The sequence below is a fragment of the Caenorhabditis elegans genome, chromosome V (genome assembly GCF_000002985.6).
Source record: "Caenorhabditis elegans chromosome V".
Taxonomy (NCBI): Eukaryota; Metazoa; Nematoda; class Chromadorea; order Rhabditida; family Rhabditidae; genus Caenorhabditis; species Caenorhabditis elegans.
In genome coordinates this window covers 6,297,750-6,316,885 of record NC_003283.11, presented here as the reverse complement: position 1 = coordinate 6,316,885, position 19,136 = coordinate 6,297,750, and the positions used below count along the sequence as shown (strand labels likewise).

The 19,136-nt window shown below is 37.2% G+C and overlaps 1 protein-coding gene and 2 pseudogenes across 3 annotated transcripts; 1 reads left to right on the top strand and 2 right to left on the bottom strand.

Moving 5' to 3' along the window:
• Positions 1 to 418: 418 nt before the first annotated feature.
• On the bottom strand, positions 419 to 2,710 carry T28C12.5 (annotated as a pseudogene). The gene is made up of 8 exons: positions 2,663 to 2,710; positions 2,456 to 2,578; positions 2,185 to 2,349; positions 1,666 to 2,119; positions 1,335 to 1,515; positions 1,090 to 1,262; positions 767 to 1,044; positions 419 to 641 (listed from the first exon to the last, which is right to left on the bottom strand). Coding segments are annotated over exons 1-8 (1,645 nt in total).
• A 2,174-nt stretch (positions 2,711 to 4,884) lies between these two features.
• Positions 4,885 to 8,075, top strand: K12B6.8 (annotated as a pseudogene). Its single transcript has 11 exons — positions 4,885 to 4,965; positions 5,012 to 5,123; positions 5,180 to 5,283; positions 5,398 to 5,505; positions 5,555 to 5,974; positions 6,201 to 6,401; positions 6,458 to 6,670; positions 6,714 to 7,019; positions 7,162 to 7,558; positions 7,602 to 7,722; positions 7,767 to 8,075. Coding segments are annotated over exons 1-11 (2,372 nt in total).
• A 473-nt stretch (positions 8,076 to 8,548) lies between these two features.
• Positions 8,549 to 13,115, bottom strand: sago-1 (Piwi-like protein). The gene is made up of 15 exons (NM_072209.5): positions 12,928 to 13,115; positions 12,623 to 12,876; positions 12,275 to 12,477; positions 12,052 to 12,224; positions 11,874 to 11,999; positions 11,218 to 11,528; positions 10,885 to 11,171; positions 10,738 to 10,831; positions 10,406 to 10,594; positions 10,245 to 10,355; positions 10,110 to 10,199; positions 9,814 to 10,065; positions 9,297 to 9,473; positions 9,125 to 9,246; positions 8,549 to 9,047 (listed from the first exon to the last, which is right to left on the bottom strand). The coding sequence occupies exons 1-15, from the start codon at positions 13,085 to 13,087 to the stop codon at positions 8,951 to 8,953; spliced, it is 2,646 nt and encodes an 881-aa protein (NP_504610.1). The 5' UTR covers positions 13,088 to 13,115; the 3' UTR covers positions 8,549 to 8,950.
• Positions 13,116 to 19,136: the final 6,021 nt, after the last annotated feature.

The following is a 19,136-nucleotide window of genomic DNA, read 5'->3' as shown; positions in this document are numbered from 1 at the left end:
TTTCCGTTTCACAGCAGGTTAAAAACCACCACGAGATAGGTGTTTTCGGCTCGGTTTGGACATGTTTGAGGCAATTTTCCATCCATTATATTCGTTGAGAGGTGGAGTTGGAATACAAATATTACGTGTAAGTGCTCACAAATCGGGTTGCTATTGGTAAACATATTTTTTGAGCAACAAACCTCTTTGCCTTTGGGAGATTAAAAAAACCAATCCAAATCTAATTTTTTAAATGTACTTTTTCAACAAAAAAAACAATACAACTTGGTGAACTTTGTGATTAGTGAAGATGCCCTACACCGCTCATGTTGACCTCTTCAACAATACTCTAAAAGCATTTACCGTATCCAGTTACCTCGTGTTGCACAAAAATATATACTCATTGGTGGCTGGACGGCAATTGGCAGACTTGGCCACTTCATTCGTCGTGCTTTTGAACGATTTCTTGACTTTCGTCAATTTTAATTCCACCTGGAGGAACTTCGGGTTGTTGGAGACAATCTTCAAAGTGTTGCATGCGATATCCATAAACTACCGTTTTCATTTCTGGTTCTGGTTTTATACTGATCAATTTCATGTGCTCATCGTCTGGTGAAATCCGTTCCCATTTTGGTAATTGGGAATTTAGTCCGTTTGGTGTTCTGGAAACAATTTTTATATTTTTTATTCTTCAATTTTCTGAATTTTTTCTAGAATTTCAAACAAAAAATGTCAAAAACTGATCATTGTTTTCAAATTTGTTTTCATTTAAAAAAAAGTGACTTACCCAAACTTGACGAAGTTTGTATAGTAATCGGCGGTCATTCCACTAACTACTTTGTCAGTTTTGCTCATTCCAAGTGGCGTGGACAAGGCATTGCAGTCAAACAGGTAAGTAATTTCAGAGGTATGAGTTCCACCGGTAAATGGAGCCACGTGCTGTAGCCATCCCCACATTCGTTTACTTCGATGGTCAAATGAATAGCCATAGCATTCGACACTTCGCTGTTGGCAGTCTCTCATAAACCGATAGATCCCATAGTTGGCGAAAATGTCGGAAATGAGCTGAAACGATTCTAGTTTTTTTCAAGTAAAAATTTGATAAAATACCTGCACAAAAAGCATTTTTCTGGCTTTCAAGTCTGCTCTCAGTGCTGGCGAATCACCATAAACCTTCTCGGTCATCGTTTCGATTTTTGACCTGGATAATCCGTTTTTCCTAGACAAAACGTCGATGGCGCTGTCAATTTCCTTCTCTGTACCCCGTAGCAAACCAATTGCACCTGAAAGAATGATCCTTTTTAATTACTGTCCGGAAAGGATTCAACGTAGGTTTCTTTTAACCAAAGACTCACAGAAAAAAAGACCTTCGTACTCTCCGCCACCAACAATTGAGGGCACATGCTCTTGAGTTTCTCGGAGAAGTTTCCAGTTGTGTGGGAGAATCTCTTTATCAATAACTGGAGCAAGTGGAAGTGGAAGTGCAAGTGGCACTCTTTGAAAATTGTGTTAGAGAAGAACATTGTCATACCAAGTCTGAAATACTAAAATATGTGATTAGGCAAATTATGTTTTTTTTTTCAAGATCGTTTTCCAAACATCCAATCTTCAGCTATATTCACCCCTAATAAACTATGAAAATTATATGATTTCCGGAAAACAAGTTTCCCTTTCTCAATTTCTCACTTTGAAGTGGGCAATCCATAGAAAAAATTGAAGATGTCGACACTTTCTTCCCGTTTGTTCGCGTAGTTTAGTTGGGGTTTCCAGCCGAGTCGTTTCGCCCACTTCTTGCAATATTCTCTGATATGATGATTGGAGGTCGTTGCCCAGTGGCAATATGAGTTTCCACCCATCACAATTTTTCTTTTAAAAAGACCTTTGGTGAGTGGGGAGAATGAGAGAAGACCTGCAGCAGCTGCACCAGCTGATTGTCCAGAAAGTGTGATATTTTCTGGATCACCACCAAAGGAGGAAATGTTGGCATGGACCCATCTCATTGCCTCAAGCATGTCAAAAAGTCCATAGTTTCCGGGACACACGTCATCTCCTGTTGATAGGAAGCCGAGGAAGCCTAGACGATAATGGAAGGTCACCACAATGATTTCCCGTGAGACAAGGAGTTTGCAGATGTTCTTGCCTGGTCACTATTTTAATTAAGAGATCATCAAGTTGATAATTTATTTAACAAATAAAAATATTCACCTTATCTTCTCTGATCTTTGGAGCAAACACATTCAAGTAGAGACAATCTTCACTCTGATTTGCACTTGGTAAAGCTTTATCCCATGGCATTTCTTTGTGAATCGAACGATTCGGGTATTTGTTACATTTTCGAATCCCTTCCCATGCTTTAGGTGGCTGAGGTTTCTGCAAAAAAGTTGTTTGATAGGGAAGCTTATGATGCCAATAAATATAATCGTGTTGATCGCCAAAAGTAAAAATAGCAACCAAATAGTTATTAAAAGTAGGTCACCTGGAATCTCAGTTTTCCAATTGGAGGTTCTGCGTAAGGGATTCCGTGGAACACATCACAGAGGTCACCTTTTGCGGTTTGGACACAAAACCCTTCGAGGAATCCTTGTTGAATTCGAACAATCTGACACATTAAGCATGATTTTAAGTTCTTACGAGGTAGCTTTTCCAGTAAGCTGAACTAAAAAATAAAAATATATAAACTCACCGCATTCTCGCTTTTTCCAGACTTCAAAATTGAGAAGCAAGTTCCCATCTTGCTCTGAATGCTTGATGTTCAAACACGGGCTGAAACGTAAGAGTAAAAAAGCAAAATTAAAATAAAGTGAACAATGTAATAATAGTTATTGATTATCTTTTTAGGTAAATTTGGTGACGAGGACGTCGAGAATAACATTTTGTGTTTTAAAACTTTCATTCCCACTTTGAACGGCAAGCTTAATGTGCCCAAATATTACTTCACCTACTCGTATTATGTTATTCTTTAACTTAAAATATTTCTGGTCGTTTTTTCTAATTTAGTTTGTTTAAAATATTTGAAAGAATTATTTTAGAAAAAAATCATTTCGAATGAATGAATAAAAATCAGTTAGAAAGTTGTTTCACCTGAGCCACTTTCTGCTTTTCTTTGCTATTTTATATTCTCCTTTTACCTTGGCAACCACTAGTGGGAGGAGTTGGCATACCCAGAAATTATAAGCAAAAAATGTCTACCAACAATAGTAATTTAGAGGGGAATTTATCATAAAATGGTTAGGTATTCACCAAAAATAAACAATGTGTTTACGAATCACCGTTAAAAGTTGTGCAGAGACAGGCGAGAGCACTATATATACTTTTTCAGGGAGGTTTGGTAATTGAAAATTTACAACAAAAAACGTCAGAATGAGAATATATAAATTGGCACAGCCACCGCGAAAATATCAAAAGAGTTACTAAGTCTAATTTACAACTACCGTTTGGAAAAGTTAGTCTTGTAGTCTCTAATAATAGTAATACAGTCTACATCAGTAAGAATCTCACTATCAGAGGCAATACGGTATCAGAAAAGTGAAATTCAGTGTATGTTTTTGAAAATACATAATACAAAAAGTCAAACACAAATTACCAAATTTGTTGAAATATTTACAAACCGTGTTTAAATTAGCATTGGCATTTGGAGGTATATATGTATGTAATTCAGACAGGTGTAATTGTTTTTGGAAATTATTTTTTCAAGACGGCAGACTTAAACTTTTTCGGCTGAACTTTCTCACAAACACGCATGAGAACAGAAACATTCAAATTTCGAAGTTGTTGGAAAAAAATTTTTAACAACAACAGAAACAAAGCTGACAATTGGATGAACCCGGAGAAAGTGTATTCTGAAGACTTTATGTGATTCACGGAGCCATGTGAGAGTGTAATAGTTCCTGTCAATTCTGGTGGTTTTTCTTGATCCATAGTTTTTGGTTTTCTCAATCTGTTTTCACTATTGGATTGTAAATGTAAGTTGGCATGGCCATTATCGGCAAGCATTTGCGGGATCAGCCCATCTGGTGGCCAGTTTACAACCCCACTGCTCATTGGAACAACAAAGAGGAGTTGACCGTCCATTATCGTTTTGGCGATAATATTACACTTGTTCCCTCTTTTATGTTAACCCTACAGATACTGTATCTTATCGCTTTGTGTTACACATTTTTGCTCGATTTCTTCATAGCGCATGTTGGCTCTTTTCTCAAAACATTTCTCACTTCAAAGCTTTTTATACATTCTTCTGCAAGCGCTTAGTGTATTTTCTGATAATATTTTCAATTTGAACCAAGATATAAAGTGGTTTTCTTGTTTTTTCCATTCTTTTCTTATTTTCAAATAAGCATAACTTCAAAGCTGATGATTTTTCCGGAACACTTTTAAATTACCTTTTGAAGCTGCTATTGACAAAATTTTGTGAAATCCCCTGTGTACGGAGAAGGAATAAACTTTCCTACCACAGATTGATAATTATTACCAGATAAGTATTCCATAATGCCTAACTAAAACTGTGTGCTTCTATTGGATGCACAAAAGGATGACGAACGCTGACTCACGTAAACCGCCACGCGTGACCTTGCCAACACTACACCTACAGGACACGTGGACAACGTCATCAAACTTTGAGAGGCTCCCTCACTTTTCACTTTTACTTTTTCTCTTTTGGTGCATGCTTCTTTTTATTTTTCATTTTTAAAATTTTTTTAACCTCTAATACAGAAAATACTAACTCTCTCCCGTCTCAAAACTTTTGTGCCTACCAACAAGGCGCGCATTCACACCTCCTCCTTTTCGAATGCGCGGGCTGTGGCCACGTATGCCCCACCAAACGGTGTTTGAGACGCCATTCTGTTTTCTTTTTGCCAGTTTGGTGAACTTTGTTCCTTGAATTAATGAATAATTTTCAGACAAACCATGCCATTCGGTGAGTTGAATTTCGTGCCGCCTGGAGTGGGTTGTCTTCAGAAAATGGCTCATAAGTATATTCCTTTTACGGTAAGTGGTAGGAAACAAAAAATTTTAAAGAAAAATCCATTTTCAGATTCGTCAATCTATCAAACTCGGAAGCGGAATTTCGACCGAACTCCAAACACCTGACGGGCAAGAAATCGAGGCTATGCAAATTTTCGGGAAACGACACCCAGATATTCTTCGTGAGTTCTCAAAAAACGAAAGTCTAAAAACAAAATTTCAACTTAAATGCATTCAGGAATGTACGGATCGCCGGAGGAACTGTGGGAGAATTTGAAGGAATACATCGATTTTCCAGGAAATCATCAATATTTTGGAATCGATGCAAGTGTCCCGTATAATGTAGGTCTACAGTGGAGTATTCTTTATTACAAATTCCATAGAATTTTGATGCATCACAGATCGCACACGCGACACGGTGCTCCCATTTATACTTTTCAATCTGAAATTTTTCAGAACCAGTTTTATCTCAACCGAGATATGGAATCCGACAAGTTCTTCCTCTTGAAAAACGAAATTTTCCTGTTCATTCAAACTACGCTGATCAAGAATATGCCTGCTCTTGTGAGAATTCTGAATGTAAACTTTCAATCAATCAATCCTTAATTTTCAGAGAAATAGAGTGACGCTGATTATGCTCACATATTTCCTCAAATCTCAAGAGAAGAAGCTTGGAACCTACTGTGAATTTGTCGAATACTTCGAAAGAGATATTATCAAACTCAATGAAGAACTTGACGAACTTATAGAAGACTGCACGATGAGCATTGATGACCTCGAACTCGGAGTGGCATCAGACATCCGATTCGACTCGCAGATTCCGGTTTTTAAGAGATTGGGAAGTATTCTGCCAGTTCCGAGAACTGGAAGAGAAATGCTCCCGTTGATGGGAGTACTCAATGAGTATTTTACCAAACATCCCCGTTCAGTGGTAGCTCGCGACTTGAGTATGTTGGAACAGCTTTGCAGAATGATGATTCCCGGACTTCAAAAGATTATGTCTAAGCGACCAAAATGGTTTTTACCGGATCAAGTGAGTTTGAATATCTACCGATCCCCAACATTTTCTGAGATTGGTCACTTACGTTACTTTCATCGTATGAGTATGTAATGGGCCGCAGAACCAGAAACAATTGGCGTCGTAAATCTTTCTTTCTGATTTTACAAAAAACATAATAACTAGAATATGGTTGTAATTCAGACCATGTAGACGAAAAACCTACATTAATTTCTATAGCTTCTAGTTTATCAACTTTCAGATCAAAAGAGCAAGACCAACATTTCGAGTTTTCGATGACGGAGAACAAGTATTCGTCATAGTACATGAACTTGAGAAAGCCATGGAATACAAGGTGGAGGTCGCAAATCCTTCATTAATGAAAAATTGTGTCGAGACCATGGACTTTGCTGATGTCGACATGATTATGGCGAGCACGGGAAGATTGCTGAATAATTTTTATGTAAGAACCCAGCATTTGGCATAATTGACAGAAAAATTAAAGAAAAATTATTTCAGTGTGTTAAATCATCCATCCGACGCACGAAGCACACCGCCGTACCGGTCCGCTTGTCGAACGGAAAGTTTTGCAAACTTTCATCCGATGTGCTCTTGGAGCATCTCAGAGACATGTTTTTTGGCTCGCTGGCGTTTCAGTCACCAAACAAAGAAACCATGCCATTCTTGGATAATTATATGGATTCTCTCGTTAAGATTTTCAAGCCATATGCTGTAAGTTTATGATTTCTAATTTTATCCATGAGTTCTTTTTCAGCAAGGCATCTACTTCCTCGAAGAATCAGTGATTGACAGTGTAGATTCGACATTTTCAACAGCTTTCGCAAAACCGGAAACCACAAAAACGATCCGAGACGTTGCTCCAAAAGGGTTCACAAATGAAGACGTTCGCGCCGAGATCGAATACCTAGGCTTGCTGGGATTCCGGAACATCCGCAACTACGCAGAAATTGCTTACAAAAAGGTGGTCGCCGAGAAGATGAAAAGAACTCTTAGAACCTGTGATATGTACGATGCAGTAGAGATCTGTCTGATGCTTGCAGTGTTCAATGGATATCCTAAGGTACGTCTGGAAATACGTGGCGAATTGAACATGGTGGTGTCAGGTACCCTTTCCTGCTAGTTAGGTTTCATACGCGTCAATCTTTTCCACTGCTCTATGGGGGTGTTTAATCTTACGAAAATTTAGTTCATCAAACTTTCAGCTAGCTGCATTCCTTCACACCCAAAAGGCGTGCCACCGAATTCACGGACTTGAATGTAAGAAGTGTGAGGACGAGAAGAAGCACCCGTCGAGGTACAACTGGTTGTGTGATGAAGTGAAGATGAATATGAAAACGACTCGTACGAGGAACAAAAAGTTCCACGCACATCTGCAAACAGGGCGGCTAAGAATAAAAGGAAGAGGGAGAACAAGAAATTGAGAATGGCACAGGAAAAAGCTGAACTTGAGAAAGATAATGTGAAGGTCCCAGATCCATCTTCAGCATCGTCTCCAATGGTTGAAAAACCTCTTCACCAAACTCTTCTAGGCTTGTTCGCAGCCCAAGAGCGTCTGAAAAATGAGAAGCCGTTGGAAAAAGCTGGAACTATGGCTAACAAGTAAGCTTAACTTTTTTTAAAAGTTTTAAAACATTAAATTAAGGTTGATTGCAATGAGCACTGATCCTGCTGTGAAGAGCTCTGCGGAGTATGAGCTGGAAAAGATTACCGCTAAGTTCAAGGTGTACATCAAGATGGTAGATCGCCACTTGGCCATGCTTCAGGTAATTACATTTACACTACTTAGATAAACTTGAATAATTTTCAGAAAAATCCAAACATTGCTCCGGAGACACTACCAAAACTCCCCGAGTTCCCAGTATTCTCTGCAAAGTTTTTGGAAGATTATTATACCGTTACTAGAGGCCAACAAACTGTAGTCCACGATGCAATTTGCGCAATCTGTCACGATGAAATCATGACAAACGACAAGTCTGCAATCAAGTGTGAACGATGCACGAAGAGCATCCACGAGAAATGTGCCGCGCCATTGCTCCAGCAGAGCGTCATGTGTCCCACTTGCAAGCAGAGAATGCTTCTCTTCTCAGAGTACCCAAAATATTCCAGAAAGAAGTAAATGTTCTGTTTTATCAATTCCCTTTTTCATATTATTTCCCGATATTTGAATACATAAAATCTTTTCTGTACTTCTGATTGTTGTTTATTACTGGTTTTGTTGATGCATTTACGTGGTGTCTTTGAAGCTCAAACTTTGCTGCAAAAGGATGCCCATTGGTGATCATTTAAAATTTGAGTTAATCCACTGGATAGTCAACATTTCTTTTCAGAATCGAGTAGAAAAAATGTTAGCTATTAAATTCTACTTTTCCCATTTTTTAAAATGAATTTTTGAGAAAGACGAATCGGAAATTTTTAAAAAATATAGTGTAATAGTTGAAAAATCGAAACGTATTTGGCTTGTTGTCTTAGCCTTGTAGAGCCTTATAGATATGAATTCTGTTTGTCTTATTGTGGGTGTATTTTGATAAAATGACGCTTTTCGACCCCACTGGTGTTACTCCATATTTGAATTAAAACTAATTTTGGATTGAAACTTGAACAACTTTATTTTTTTATAACCTGTTTATTGATATTTTAAGTTCAATGAATCAGAAAAGTTGCCTAAAACCCCTTTTCAAAAAACACGGATATTGAGGATATGGCGGGTTTTCAGAGTTTAAAACAAGAAAACAGTAAGTTCTGACAGGAATGCGGTTTAATAAATACAATGAAACCTGTCAGTATTAAGGCAAATCATGGAACCTTTTCCGGAACATCAAAACAAATACAGGTGGAAATTAATTCAGATTTTGAGCAGAAAAGTGCAAAAAGGCAATAGGCGAATAGGTTTGAAGGAATGAGTTGGAGAATGAAGAAGGAGGGAAACAGATTTTTTAAAATCAGTGAAACAATTATTTGGTTTAACAGTTATTTTCGACTCGAATGATGATTTTATGCATTGAATCTCGTACCGAACAACTTCTTCGATGCGTAGCCGAGCTGTTCGTTGGTGGCAACCTGATTAAATTCGCCATTGGTGTAGATCGGCCTGAAAACATAATCATTTATAATTTCCAATCAATTTTATTTCAATAAAGTTGCTTATTAGATTTTTGAAAAACATACTTCTTCAGAGCGAGCATTTGGGAGCCTCTTTCACTGTAAGTTCCCGCGATGTGGAGCGGAATTGGAAGACTGGTGGGGTGGAAAACAATCTGCATCTCGTAGCAGAGCTCATTTGTGAGTCTCTGAAAATAGGAACAATAAAAAAATCTAACCAAAAATGAAATAAACTCACCTCGTACACTGACAACTTCTCATTCTTCTTGGTATTGAAAATGAGCGAGTATTTGACCAATTTGCTGGTTCCCTGACGAGCCAATGAGCCGGCATGGTACCATTCGCTCAAAACAGGGCTCACAATTGTGTGGTCAATCACTGTTCCTGGCTCGACGTTACAAACTCCTCCTCCATTCTGAAAGTTGAATATTTATTTGATAGGAAAACAATTTCATTCTGAAATGTAGCATGCACTTTTTTAAAAGACAATTCCAAATGTTGAGCAACAAGTTGTTAATCCGAGTTTTAAAATGAAACATTTTTCCAAAAAAAAAAATTACATGACGGATTGAAGTTTTGAAAAAGACTCAGCTAAACTTTAAAACTTTGTCTATTAGAAATTTGAACCACTATTAAAAATGTTTGGAAGTATTTATGGAAATGCATTGTACAGTACAACCTTGAATCCGTTGTCATTTAAGGTGATTTAAAAATGTAATTATAAACTTATCAATATAAATTGTTAGTAAACGTACCTCGGATTTATAGACTCTGGTATTGTGCACCTTCGAGGCGAGGATCAAAGTGATGTGTGGTCTAAAAGACTCGTTGAACAGTCCACAGGCGGCCTTGACTTGATTTGCATAATACTCATTCACAAGAGCATGTTGTCCTTCAGAGACTCCAGAGAAGTAGATCAGAAGCTCATCTGGTCTATCATTTGGACGGTTCGCCTTTGCCTGCTTGAGGATGGTGAGAAGAATCTCGGGGATCACAGGTCCATAGTTCTGAAATTGATTTCAATATAGCGGCAAGGAGTGAGGAAACTCACGTCGGCCGATTTCTTGACGAACATATAACCACCAGCGAATTGTTGACTATGCGACATCATATTAGCAGCAAAACCAATGGCAATTGGAGCCTGAAATTATGTTGTTCGAAAAAAAACTAGAAGACTCAAACGTACGTCTCCCAAACCGCCTCTCTGTGACGTTTCAAATCCGATGATGAGCCTCTTTGAATTGGAGAACACGCCACTTCTGAGCTCGTAGTTGAGACCACCGAGCTTCATATTCGTCTAAAAAAAAGTGAATTGGAAAACATCATTTGAAAAATTACAAAAATTACTTTATATATGATGTTCTTACGAGTATTCTGCTGCTGTGCAAGCTTCACGGCGGTCTCAAAGCGGATGTCCTGGGTGAGAAGATCAAATTCTTGCTCGAGGCACTTGATCTCAGTGTGATAGTTGTTCATGGATTTTGTAATGAACATTATCAATTGTCGATTGGCAGCTTTGGCGTTTTCGAAGATTGACTGAAAAAAAACACATATGTAAATGTTAATAAATTAGTCTGAGAAGAGAAAATAAAATCAAGAATTTTCCGGGGAGTGTACTTTTAAAGTTTAAATATTTTGTACTTGTTTAAATTCAACTACTAAAGAGGTTGGCAACTCACTCTCAGATATCCTCGATTGATAAGGGAGACAGTTGGATTCGATACTTCCATGCCGAGTTGGCGCATCGTGCTCGTGAGGTGCTGGATGCAGTCTCTGAAATTTTATAATTAAACTAATTATATTTGTTTGCTTTCAAAAAAACTTACACCAACTGAACTCCATTATCAAAAACAACCTCCCAATTGGTCAGCTTCGTTGGTTTGATGAATGTTCCAGCTGGCATGAAATCGGTGGCTGGTCCTCGTTTCTTTGGATCATTCCAAAATACTTTTTTTCCACCAGAGAAGTAAATGTCCGGTTTTGGAAGAACGAGTCCAGTCACACTCTCTGGTGCACCAACAGAGATGATTCCTTTTGGCTCTGAAGCGAGTCCGATGGAATTCACCACGGTGTCTGTGATCTTCTTGCGGTCATGGGGTTTAGCAGCAGCGAGCTGAAAATCAATTGATTGATATTAACATATTGAATTAAAAACTCACTTTAATCAAATCAGCTTGTTCCGTTCCGACCATTTGCTCCGTCCGAACTGTTTGAGAGTTGCAAAGGTCAAGGCACTCCACTGGAATATGTTGATTTTTTCCGTCTTTTCCTCGAGCAACGACAGTGAATAGATCTGGGTATTTCAGTGTCATGTTGTATTTCACTTGGAAATAGTTGAAGACTGAAATTTTCTTGTTGTCTCTTTCGAAGGTGGTTTCTTTGGCAGACAGTCCAAAATCTTTTATTTTGATCATTGGACGATCATCTTTCCAATCAGAACATTTTCCATGAGTGGTATAGCACCACAAACCTGCAAAAAATTCATTTCAAATTATTTCCGTTGAAATGGAAAAACTCCAAAAATGAAGTTACAGCAACGTCTTTCGTTTAGTTGTGTAAATGTTTGCATGCCTTAAAGGCTGCCACCACCTGCCTCGCGCTTACAACTATGCTTTCTGTCAAAGAACCTCGGTTTCCTTTCTTAAATTGTTTTTAACTAATTAAAGTGGGAAAAACATCTAAACTCTGACAACATCATAATTTACGCCAAACATTAGAACTGAAAAGACGGCGGTTATAGGCAGGCGCCAGGTCATGCAAAATCACATTCCTACTATAAACGTCCTAGTTTGAGCTGATGAAAACGTGAACTAACCGATAAAAGCATTTTTATTTTTTAAGACAAATGGTGAGTTAGCTTTCAGAGAACCATTGAATCCTCTGTAATCCATGAACACTTTCAGCAATGAACAGTTGTCTGGATGGAAGAGAGTTGTTTTGACTGAAATTACAAGAAACATTTTACATATTTTATTGAAAACTTGAAAACTTACGTTCAGTTGCCATGTATAGACACGGCGTTTTTCCGGTTCCCTCTAGAGTTCGGACACTTTTCGAAGCTCCCACTGCAGAACTTTTTCCACCTTCACCCGTGATGCTTCGGATATCGATATTCGTGTCATCGTACAGGTAGTGCACGCAATTTCCAATTGTCAGGACGTTAGGACTTAAAAGTTAAAATGATTATTTCGATCTATAAACAATTAATAAACCCACTGATTGATGGGTGCCGTAGACACAATTTGGTTCATCGCCTCCAGGATTGTTTTTTCCTGGAGGGCTGGACGGCAATTGACAGACTTTGCCACATCATTCGTTGTGGTTTGGAACGATTCCTGAACTTTTGCCAATTTAAATTCCACCCGGAGGAACTTTGGGTTGTTGGAGATATCTGAGCCGGTGATGTTGGTGGAAAACTCCTGAAAAACAAGATTATTACTTTAAGCAATTTCTTTGGCTAACTGTCGCTATTTGTGAAATACCGAGAGCCTTTTTACAAAAACACTAATATCAAAAAAATACTATTTTAATATGTATGTACATAAACATTCAAAAAAAACTTACGTCATTTTTGAGCTTTGAGAACGAGTAGAGACAACCTTGGCTGTCGTAGCAAAAGGGGCCTCCACTCTTCAGTTCTTGGCACTGCTTCGCTGCTTTTCTGTAGACGCGGAGGCAGTGACTCTTGCTTCGCTCATGGTCACATCCAGAACCGACGGACTTTGACTTTTCCAGGACGAGCTCGGTGCCGTCCGACTTTTGGTAAACAAAAAGGACTTGCACCGAGTATTTGAAGATTGAGTGGTTCTTCTCGAGATCTGGAATCAATTTTAATATTTTCAAAAATATATTTTTATTTGGAAACTCACTGATTTTCCGCATATTTGTGACGATTTGGACTGGTGTGCCTTCTTGATTGACCTCTTTTGGTTTTTTCTCTGCAAGTGGTTGATGTCCGACGGGAAGAGGAGCCTTGTTGGAGAGTGAGGCTGAAGCCATGCTGCTGGTGACTTGGGTGATATTGGACATGGCGAGTGTTGTGTGTGAGGAGTAGCTCGAAAAAGTAGTAATTGATAAAATGAAACTATATAAATTGAAACGTCAGACAAAGTACTGTAAAATAAAAATTAATATTGAAATGGATTCAAGAGTACTAGGCAACCGTATAAATATGAGAACTTTTTTTAATATTAGCAACACGTTTTGATCCACAGGGTTTATTGAAATACGTTGACATGTTTTTTGTCAAATTACGTTAGTTTCAGTTTTGAAATAACAAAATTACAAGGGACTAGTTTTATGCAAAAATTTTAACAATACGATAACGTTTTCACAGTAAGAAATACATAGTTTCCGATTTGAAAAATTTTCTCTCAAAAATTTTGAACAAAATTCCACCAAACGTTAAAAGTAATTGATGATAATTGTAAACAAATATTAAAAAATTCACAATAGTATGAATAAGCGCTTTTAGGGAATTATTTTTTAATATTAGGAAGGAAATTGAGAAGACCTAAGAAAACACTCTGAAAATATTTAGATTTGTCATCATTTACCAAAAATATGGAATAGTGAGTAATTTCGAGCAATGCTGCCGGTTCGAGATGCTAGTGTATTCAAATATAAAGAATATGTTGCTAATGAGGTTTTTCCACAATTTCTAAAGGTGTGAATACTGAACATTCGCTACTGAACAACAAAATGAGTTATTCATTCTCTTCGAGAGAAGTCAATGAAACGTATTGATTCAATCCTGCAAAAAGGAACATCAAAACCAGTTTGAAAAAGACAACAATTAGAAGAGAAGAAAAATGTTTAAAAATTGAGGTAGTTTTTCTCCAACTGTTATCAGTATTCCATATAAAAATTGTGTGCTGTTAAAAAGAAGCGAAAGGAAATTTTGTTTTTCCATCGATATTCGCTGTTCCTATCTGCGTCTCGTAGTTTACAACACTACTTCTTGTAAAAAGTATGGCGAAAAGAGAACATCATAGAGGGAGAAGCAACAGAGAAGAAAAAACTAAAACTATGGGAATCTTGTAACGGGCGAGGCCCTTCTTTAGATACACGTTTAAGGGGTGAGAAAAGTTTACTTTTTTGGGCAAACATGAAAGGATATTTAGCATCTAACGGCCGTCAGCCTTGGTCAGGTTGCCGTGATCAAGATTAGATTCGATATGCACCTCTTTCTCAGAGTTTAGATAAAAGTGAAAACACAGTGGGCAGGTACTGTCATTCTCGAGAATATCCAGATTCGACAGAAGATCCATCATATAACTATATCAAAAAAAAATTACGCATATTCATTTTAGATGATTCCTCATATTCATTTTAGATGATTCCTTTTTTGAAATGACCTAAAAATTGAACAAAAAGAACATACGCCCAAAAGGATACACCATGTTTTTTTTGTTTATAAGCGAAATTAGATTTTTTTTTTGAAAAACGGTCTGTAACTTGGCGTAACATGAAAATATCCGAAAACTTGAAACTGGTAAAATGTGGAAAAATATTATTCACTCACTGTCCAACAAAATTTATCTTCTGAAATTCAATGAAAGTTGAGTTATAAAGGGTACAACAAAAGAGTTCTAAAAATTTTTTGTGATTTTGGAAAAATAGCTTTGACTCCGTGTAACTCTACAAAAAGTTGGTGTGTTGAAATAAAAACTTTTGAATTAGAAAGAAAAAATATTTCTGATCATTTTGTTAGTTGGTCATTTGTTTTCCAGATGTGTATTTTTTGAGATACGCCAGTTTGAAATTACTCAGTTCAGAGAGTTTTGGAGGTTATTTCATTTTTAGATCGAAAGCCACCATCAACTCCAGTACATCCTTGTCTGACACGTCTGATACTACGGCGTCATGTTCATATATGCTCAAAAGCCGAAAACGAGTGATTGACTCCGACTCCGAATGGATTTCTTATGCCAAATTTCATTGTTATTGATTTTACGTTCTTTGCCACTTTTTTTTCAAATTTTTAATTGTTGTTTTTTGTTGCTATTGTTGCTATTAATGTTGATGGATAATGAATGTTGCCCAGCCTTTGCGTGTCCTATCAAAATTAATACAAATTAAAACAAGGCTCAGCTACTACTAATTGTTGCCCGAACTGTTGTGTACAGATTGAAAGATTGTAAATATGTATACCCTTTGAATAAATTGAGTAGATGTACCTTTGATGTATTCTTGGAATACGGTCCTTGTACGTGCCTCTTGACTGATGAAGAAAACGAGTAGACAATGAGCAAAGGATATGCAATGAGAAAGAGTAGGCAATGAGAAAAGGTAGTCAACGAGCAACAAGTAGGCAATGAGAACAGGAATCCAATGAGCACAGGTAGTCAATGAGAAAGAGGTAGGCAAAGAGCAAGGGTAGTCAATGAGCAAGTGTAGGCAATGAGAACAGGTAGTCAATGATTTTGGAGTCAATTATTTGCCCAATTTTTGATGGCGAGGAACGACTTTCGTACCCACCATGGGAGACGGCGCCCCAGTGTGATAATTTTGATTTCAACGACCTGTAGCATGAAAGTAGGATAGCGGGCGACAACGGCTGGCAACTGCTGACAAGGGAAAAGCACGGACGATTGACAGGCGAGAGCGGAATAGTAGAGAAAGAGTTTCTGGTTCGCCCCGCGCTTGCCCGCTAGTTCGTAATTTTTGTAGGCCTAAAATGGCTCCAAAAAGATCGATATTACATGATAAAACGTCTTGAAACCCGTCTTTGAAAAAAGAGTGGCATACACTTTGAAATTGTTGAAGTATCTGATCTACCACATCGGTGTCCTTGACACTTTCACTGTCATATATTATTTAGAATAATTTTTTTAGTGACAAATGGGTAATACACGTGGATATAATCAAATGTATATATCGTGAAAACAGAATGCGATATACGAATAGACCTCCCAGTGAGAGCGAGATGGGTTAATTATACACAACATGAACTCCTCTTCGTGCAATTCTACGTCAAACACTATCACACTGAGAGACTATCACACCGCCGGTTACTGCCTCCCTAGTTTGCTTGGTGTGGAGAGGTACAGCAGTGTGGTGAGCAATATGTTGGTGTTTCTCTGGGAAGAGCTTAGTTATGGTCCTACCCTTGCATATTTTTAAAGTTTCACTTTCTTAATTTTTGACAAACATCCTATCTGGACAGCTTTTGAAAAACTAATTTCATGCGCAAAAATAGTAGTTTGTGAGGGTTAAAAATAAGCGTTCAACTAATACTAATGTAGAAAAATATTGATGAAAGTAAGTAAAACGTTATTAAATTTTCAAACGATTAGGATTTAAAATATATTTTGGTCGACTTCCTAAATTATGCTAAAGTAAGTGAAAACTGAAAATCGCAACTGTTTCAGCGAAAAATAAAAAAATTTGTTAGAATTTTTGGAAATTTTAACTAACATGTTTGGCCATTTTAGAACTATAGAAGTGGTTTATTTTTGATAAATGTTTCCCGTTGAAGATACTCCACATTAAAACTCAAAATTAGAAAGTTCGGATATTCAACGCAAGGAAAATTGGTATGCATTTGCAATATGGGTTCTTTGGTTTCAAAAATTAAACAAAAAGCAGAAGAGAGCCATTTGATTGCCAAGCGAGTGACCTCGAGAAAAGAGAGAAAATGCACTTTAGATTCTCTTTTCTTTTCATTTTAAACTTTTCATAAAATTTAAGTATCATTACTTATATATAAAAAAATATAGTTCGTCTTTCCATAGTTTGTAGTCTATGTAGTCTTTGTAGTCTGTGACGTCACACCCAAAGTCAGTGAGAGTTGTGGGCGGGGCCTGTCACCTTCGTGGTGAGACCCATCGTGGTGAGACCCTTCGTGGTGAGACCCATCGTGGTGAGACCCATCGCGGTGAGACCCTTCGTGGTGATACCCATCGTGGTGAGACCCTTCGCGGTGAGACCCACATTTTTGGCGGGAAATTCAAACTTTCAGTGAAAAAATTTTGGCGGGAAATTCAAATTTTCAGTGAAAAAATTTTGGCGGGAAATTCAAATTTTCAGTGAAAAAATTTTGGCGGGAAATTCAAATTTTAAGTGAAAAAAGTTTTGGCGGGAAATTCAAATTTTCAGTGAAAAAAAATTTTGGCGGGAAATTCAAATTTTCAGTGAAAAAAATTTTGGCGGGAAATTCAAATTTTCAGTGAAAAAAATTTTGGCGGGAAATTCAAATTTTCAGTGAAAAAAATTTTTGCGGGAAATTCAAATTTTCAGTGAAAAAAATTTTGGCGGGAAATTCAAATTTTCAGTGAAAAACAATTTTGGCGGAAAATTCCAATTTCTGAGAAAAATCGAGAAATGTCTGCAATGTTCCAGAAGTTTCTAGAAAATTCGAGAAAATTCCGGAATGGTCCAGAATTTTCTAGAAAATTCTAGAAAGTTCTGGAACGGTCCAGAATTTTCTAGAAAATTCGGGAAAACTCTGGAATATTCCAGAACTTTCTAGAAAATTCGATAAAATTCTGAAATGTTCAATTTCGTGGAAAAATTCAAGAAACTTCTGCAAAGTTCTACACGGGGTTCTGGCTCGACCCCGCGCTCCATTGGACACTGAAATGGCGGGAAAAAACTTTGAAATCGCAAGAGGAATTTTCACGCAGCGCGTTGAAAAAAGTGTATGCATTTGCGCGTGATGGTGTTTCTTCAAGTTTTGATACTCCTAGAATATTCTGAAGTTTCAATAATTTTAAAAAACTATCAAAAATTGTTATAATTTTCAGAAACGCTCGCCAAAAACTTTCGGAAAGGACCGGAAAATGTTTCATATGATTTGAAGAACATAGAGAAAATTATACGTTCAAGAAAATTAGAAATAGTTCCAGGAAACTTGAGGTTTTAAGTTGTAATTGCTCAGAACTTAGTTATATAATATTTATGTTGCTCGAAAATTTCCGTTAACCAAGGAAAAAACGTTCCATCTGCAAAGAAGGCTTAGAAAATTTAGAATTTGATTTCAATTTTGAGTACGCCAGTCGGAGCACGCGCTTCAGCGCGTGCGAACGGCTGGTATTAAACGATTCGAAAACATAATAAACAGCATTTAAAACTAGGTTAGGTCGCAACTGAGACGTTTCCATCAAAATTGATATCAAAAATATCTTACAGGGAGTTTAAATGGAAAATCTGTGTCTCTAATTTTTTTTTAATTTTTGCCGCGTGATGCTTATCGAAAAACAACTTGACACTCGAGGCGAAGAGCAAATTTCGTCAACCAGAAAAGGCGAGAAAGAGATCGTATCGGGATTTCACCTGACACGTGGTGGAAAAATAATAAATGAAATAGAGAGAATAATTGGAACATTAGCTCGTTAACTTACTATAATAGTTAGTTAGTTTCGAAATAAATAAAATAAATTTAAATTCATCTAATACAATTTTTACGTAATAATAAAAAGTTTCTGGTTAAAAAGTTATGGCTCGTATGAAAATGTATTTTGTTTGCAAAGAATGGAGGGGTGCAGGACATTACGAAACAGGTGCAACCCTCGGCTAGTGAAAAAAGTTTTGGCGGGAAATTCAAATTTTCAGTGAAAAAAATTTTGGCGGGAAATTCAAATTTTCAGTGAAAAAAATTTTTGGCGGGAAATTCAAATTTTCAGTGAAAAAAATTTTGGCGGGAAATTCAAATTTTCAGTGAAAAACAATTTTGGCGGAAAATTCCAATTTCTGAGAAAAATCGAGAAATGTCTGCAATGTTCCAGAAGTTTCTAGAAAATTCGAGAAAATTCCGGAATGGTCCAGAATTTTCTAGAAAATTCTAGAAAGTTCTGGAACGGTCCAGAATTTTCTAGAAAATTCGGGAAAACTCTGGAATATTCCAGAACTTTCTAGAAAATTCGATAAAATTCTGAAATGTTCAATTTCGTGGAAAAATTCAAGAAACTTCTGCAAAGTTCTACACGGGGTTCTGGCTCGACCCCGCGCTCCATTGGACACTGAAATGGCGGGAAAAAACTTTGAAATCGCAAGAGGAATTTTCACGCAGCGCGTTGAAAAAAGTGTATGCATTTGCGCGTGACGGTGTTTCTTCAAGTTTTGATACTCCTAGAAT

Bases quoted from the DNA above. Each gene is read 5' to 3' on its own strand.
- sago-1 (NM_072209.5), bottom strand. From the start codon at position 13,087: ATGTCCAATATCACCCAAGTCACCAGCAGCATGGCTTCAGCCTCACTC. The intron at 12,478-12,622 runs GTAAGTTTTTTT...CTTGTTTTTCAG, and splicing joins TCTCAAAGCTCAAAAATGAC to GAGTTTTCCACCAACATCAC. The intron at 10,066-10,109 runs GTGAGTTTCCTC...AATCAATTTCAG, and splicing joins TCGTCAAGAAATCGGCCGAC to AACTATGGACCTGTGATCCC.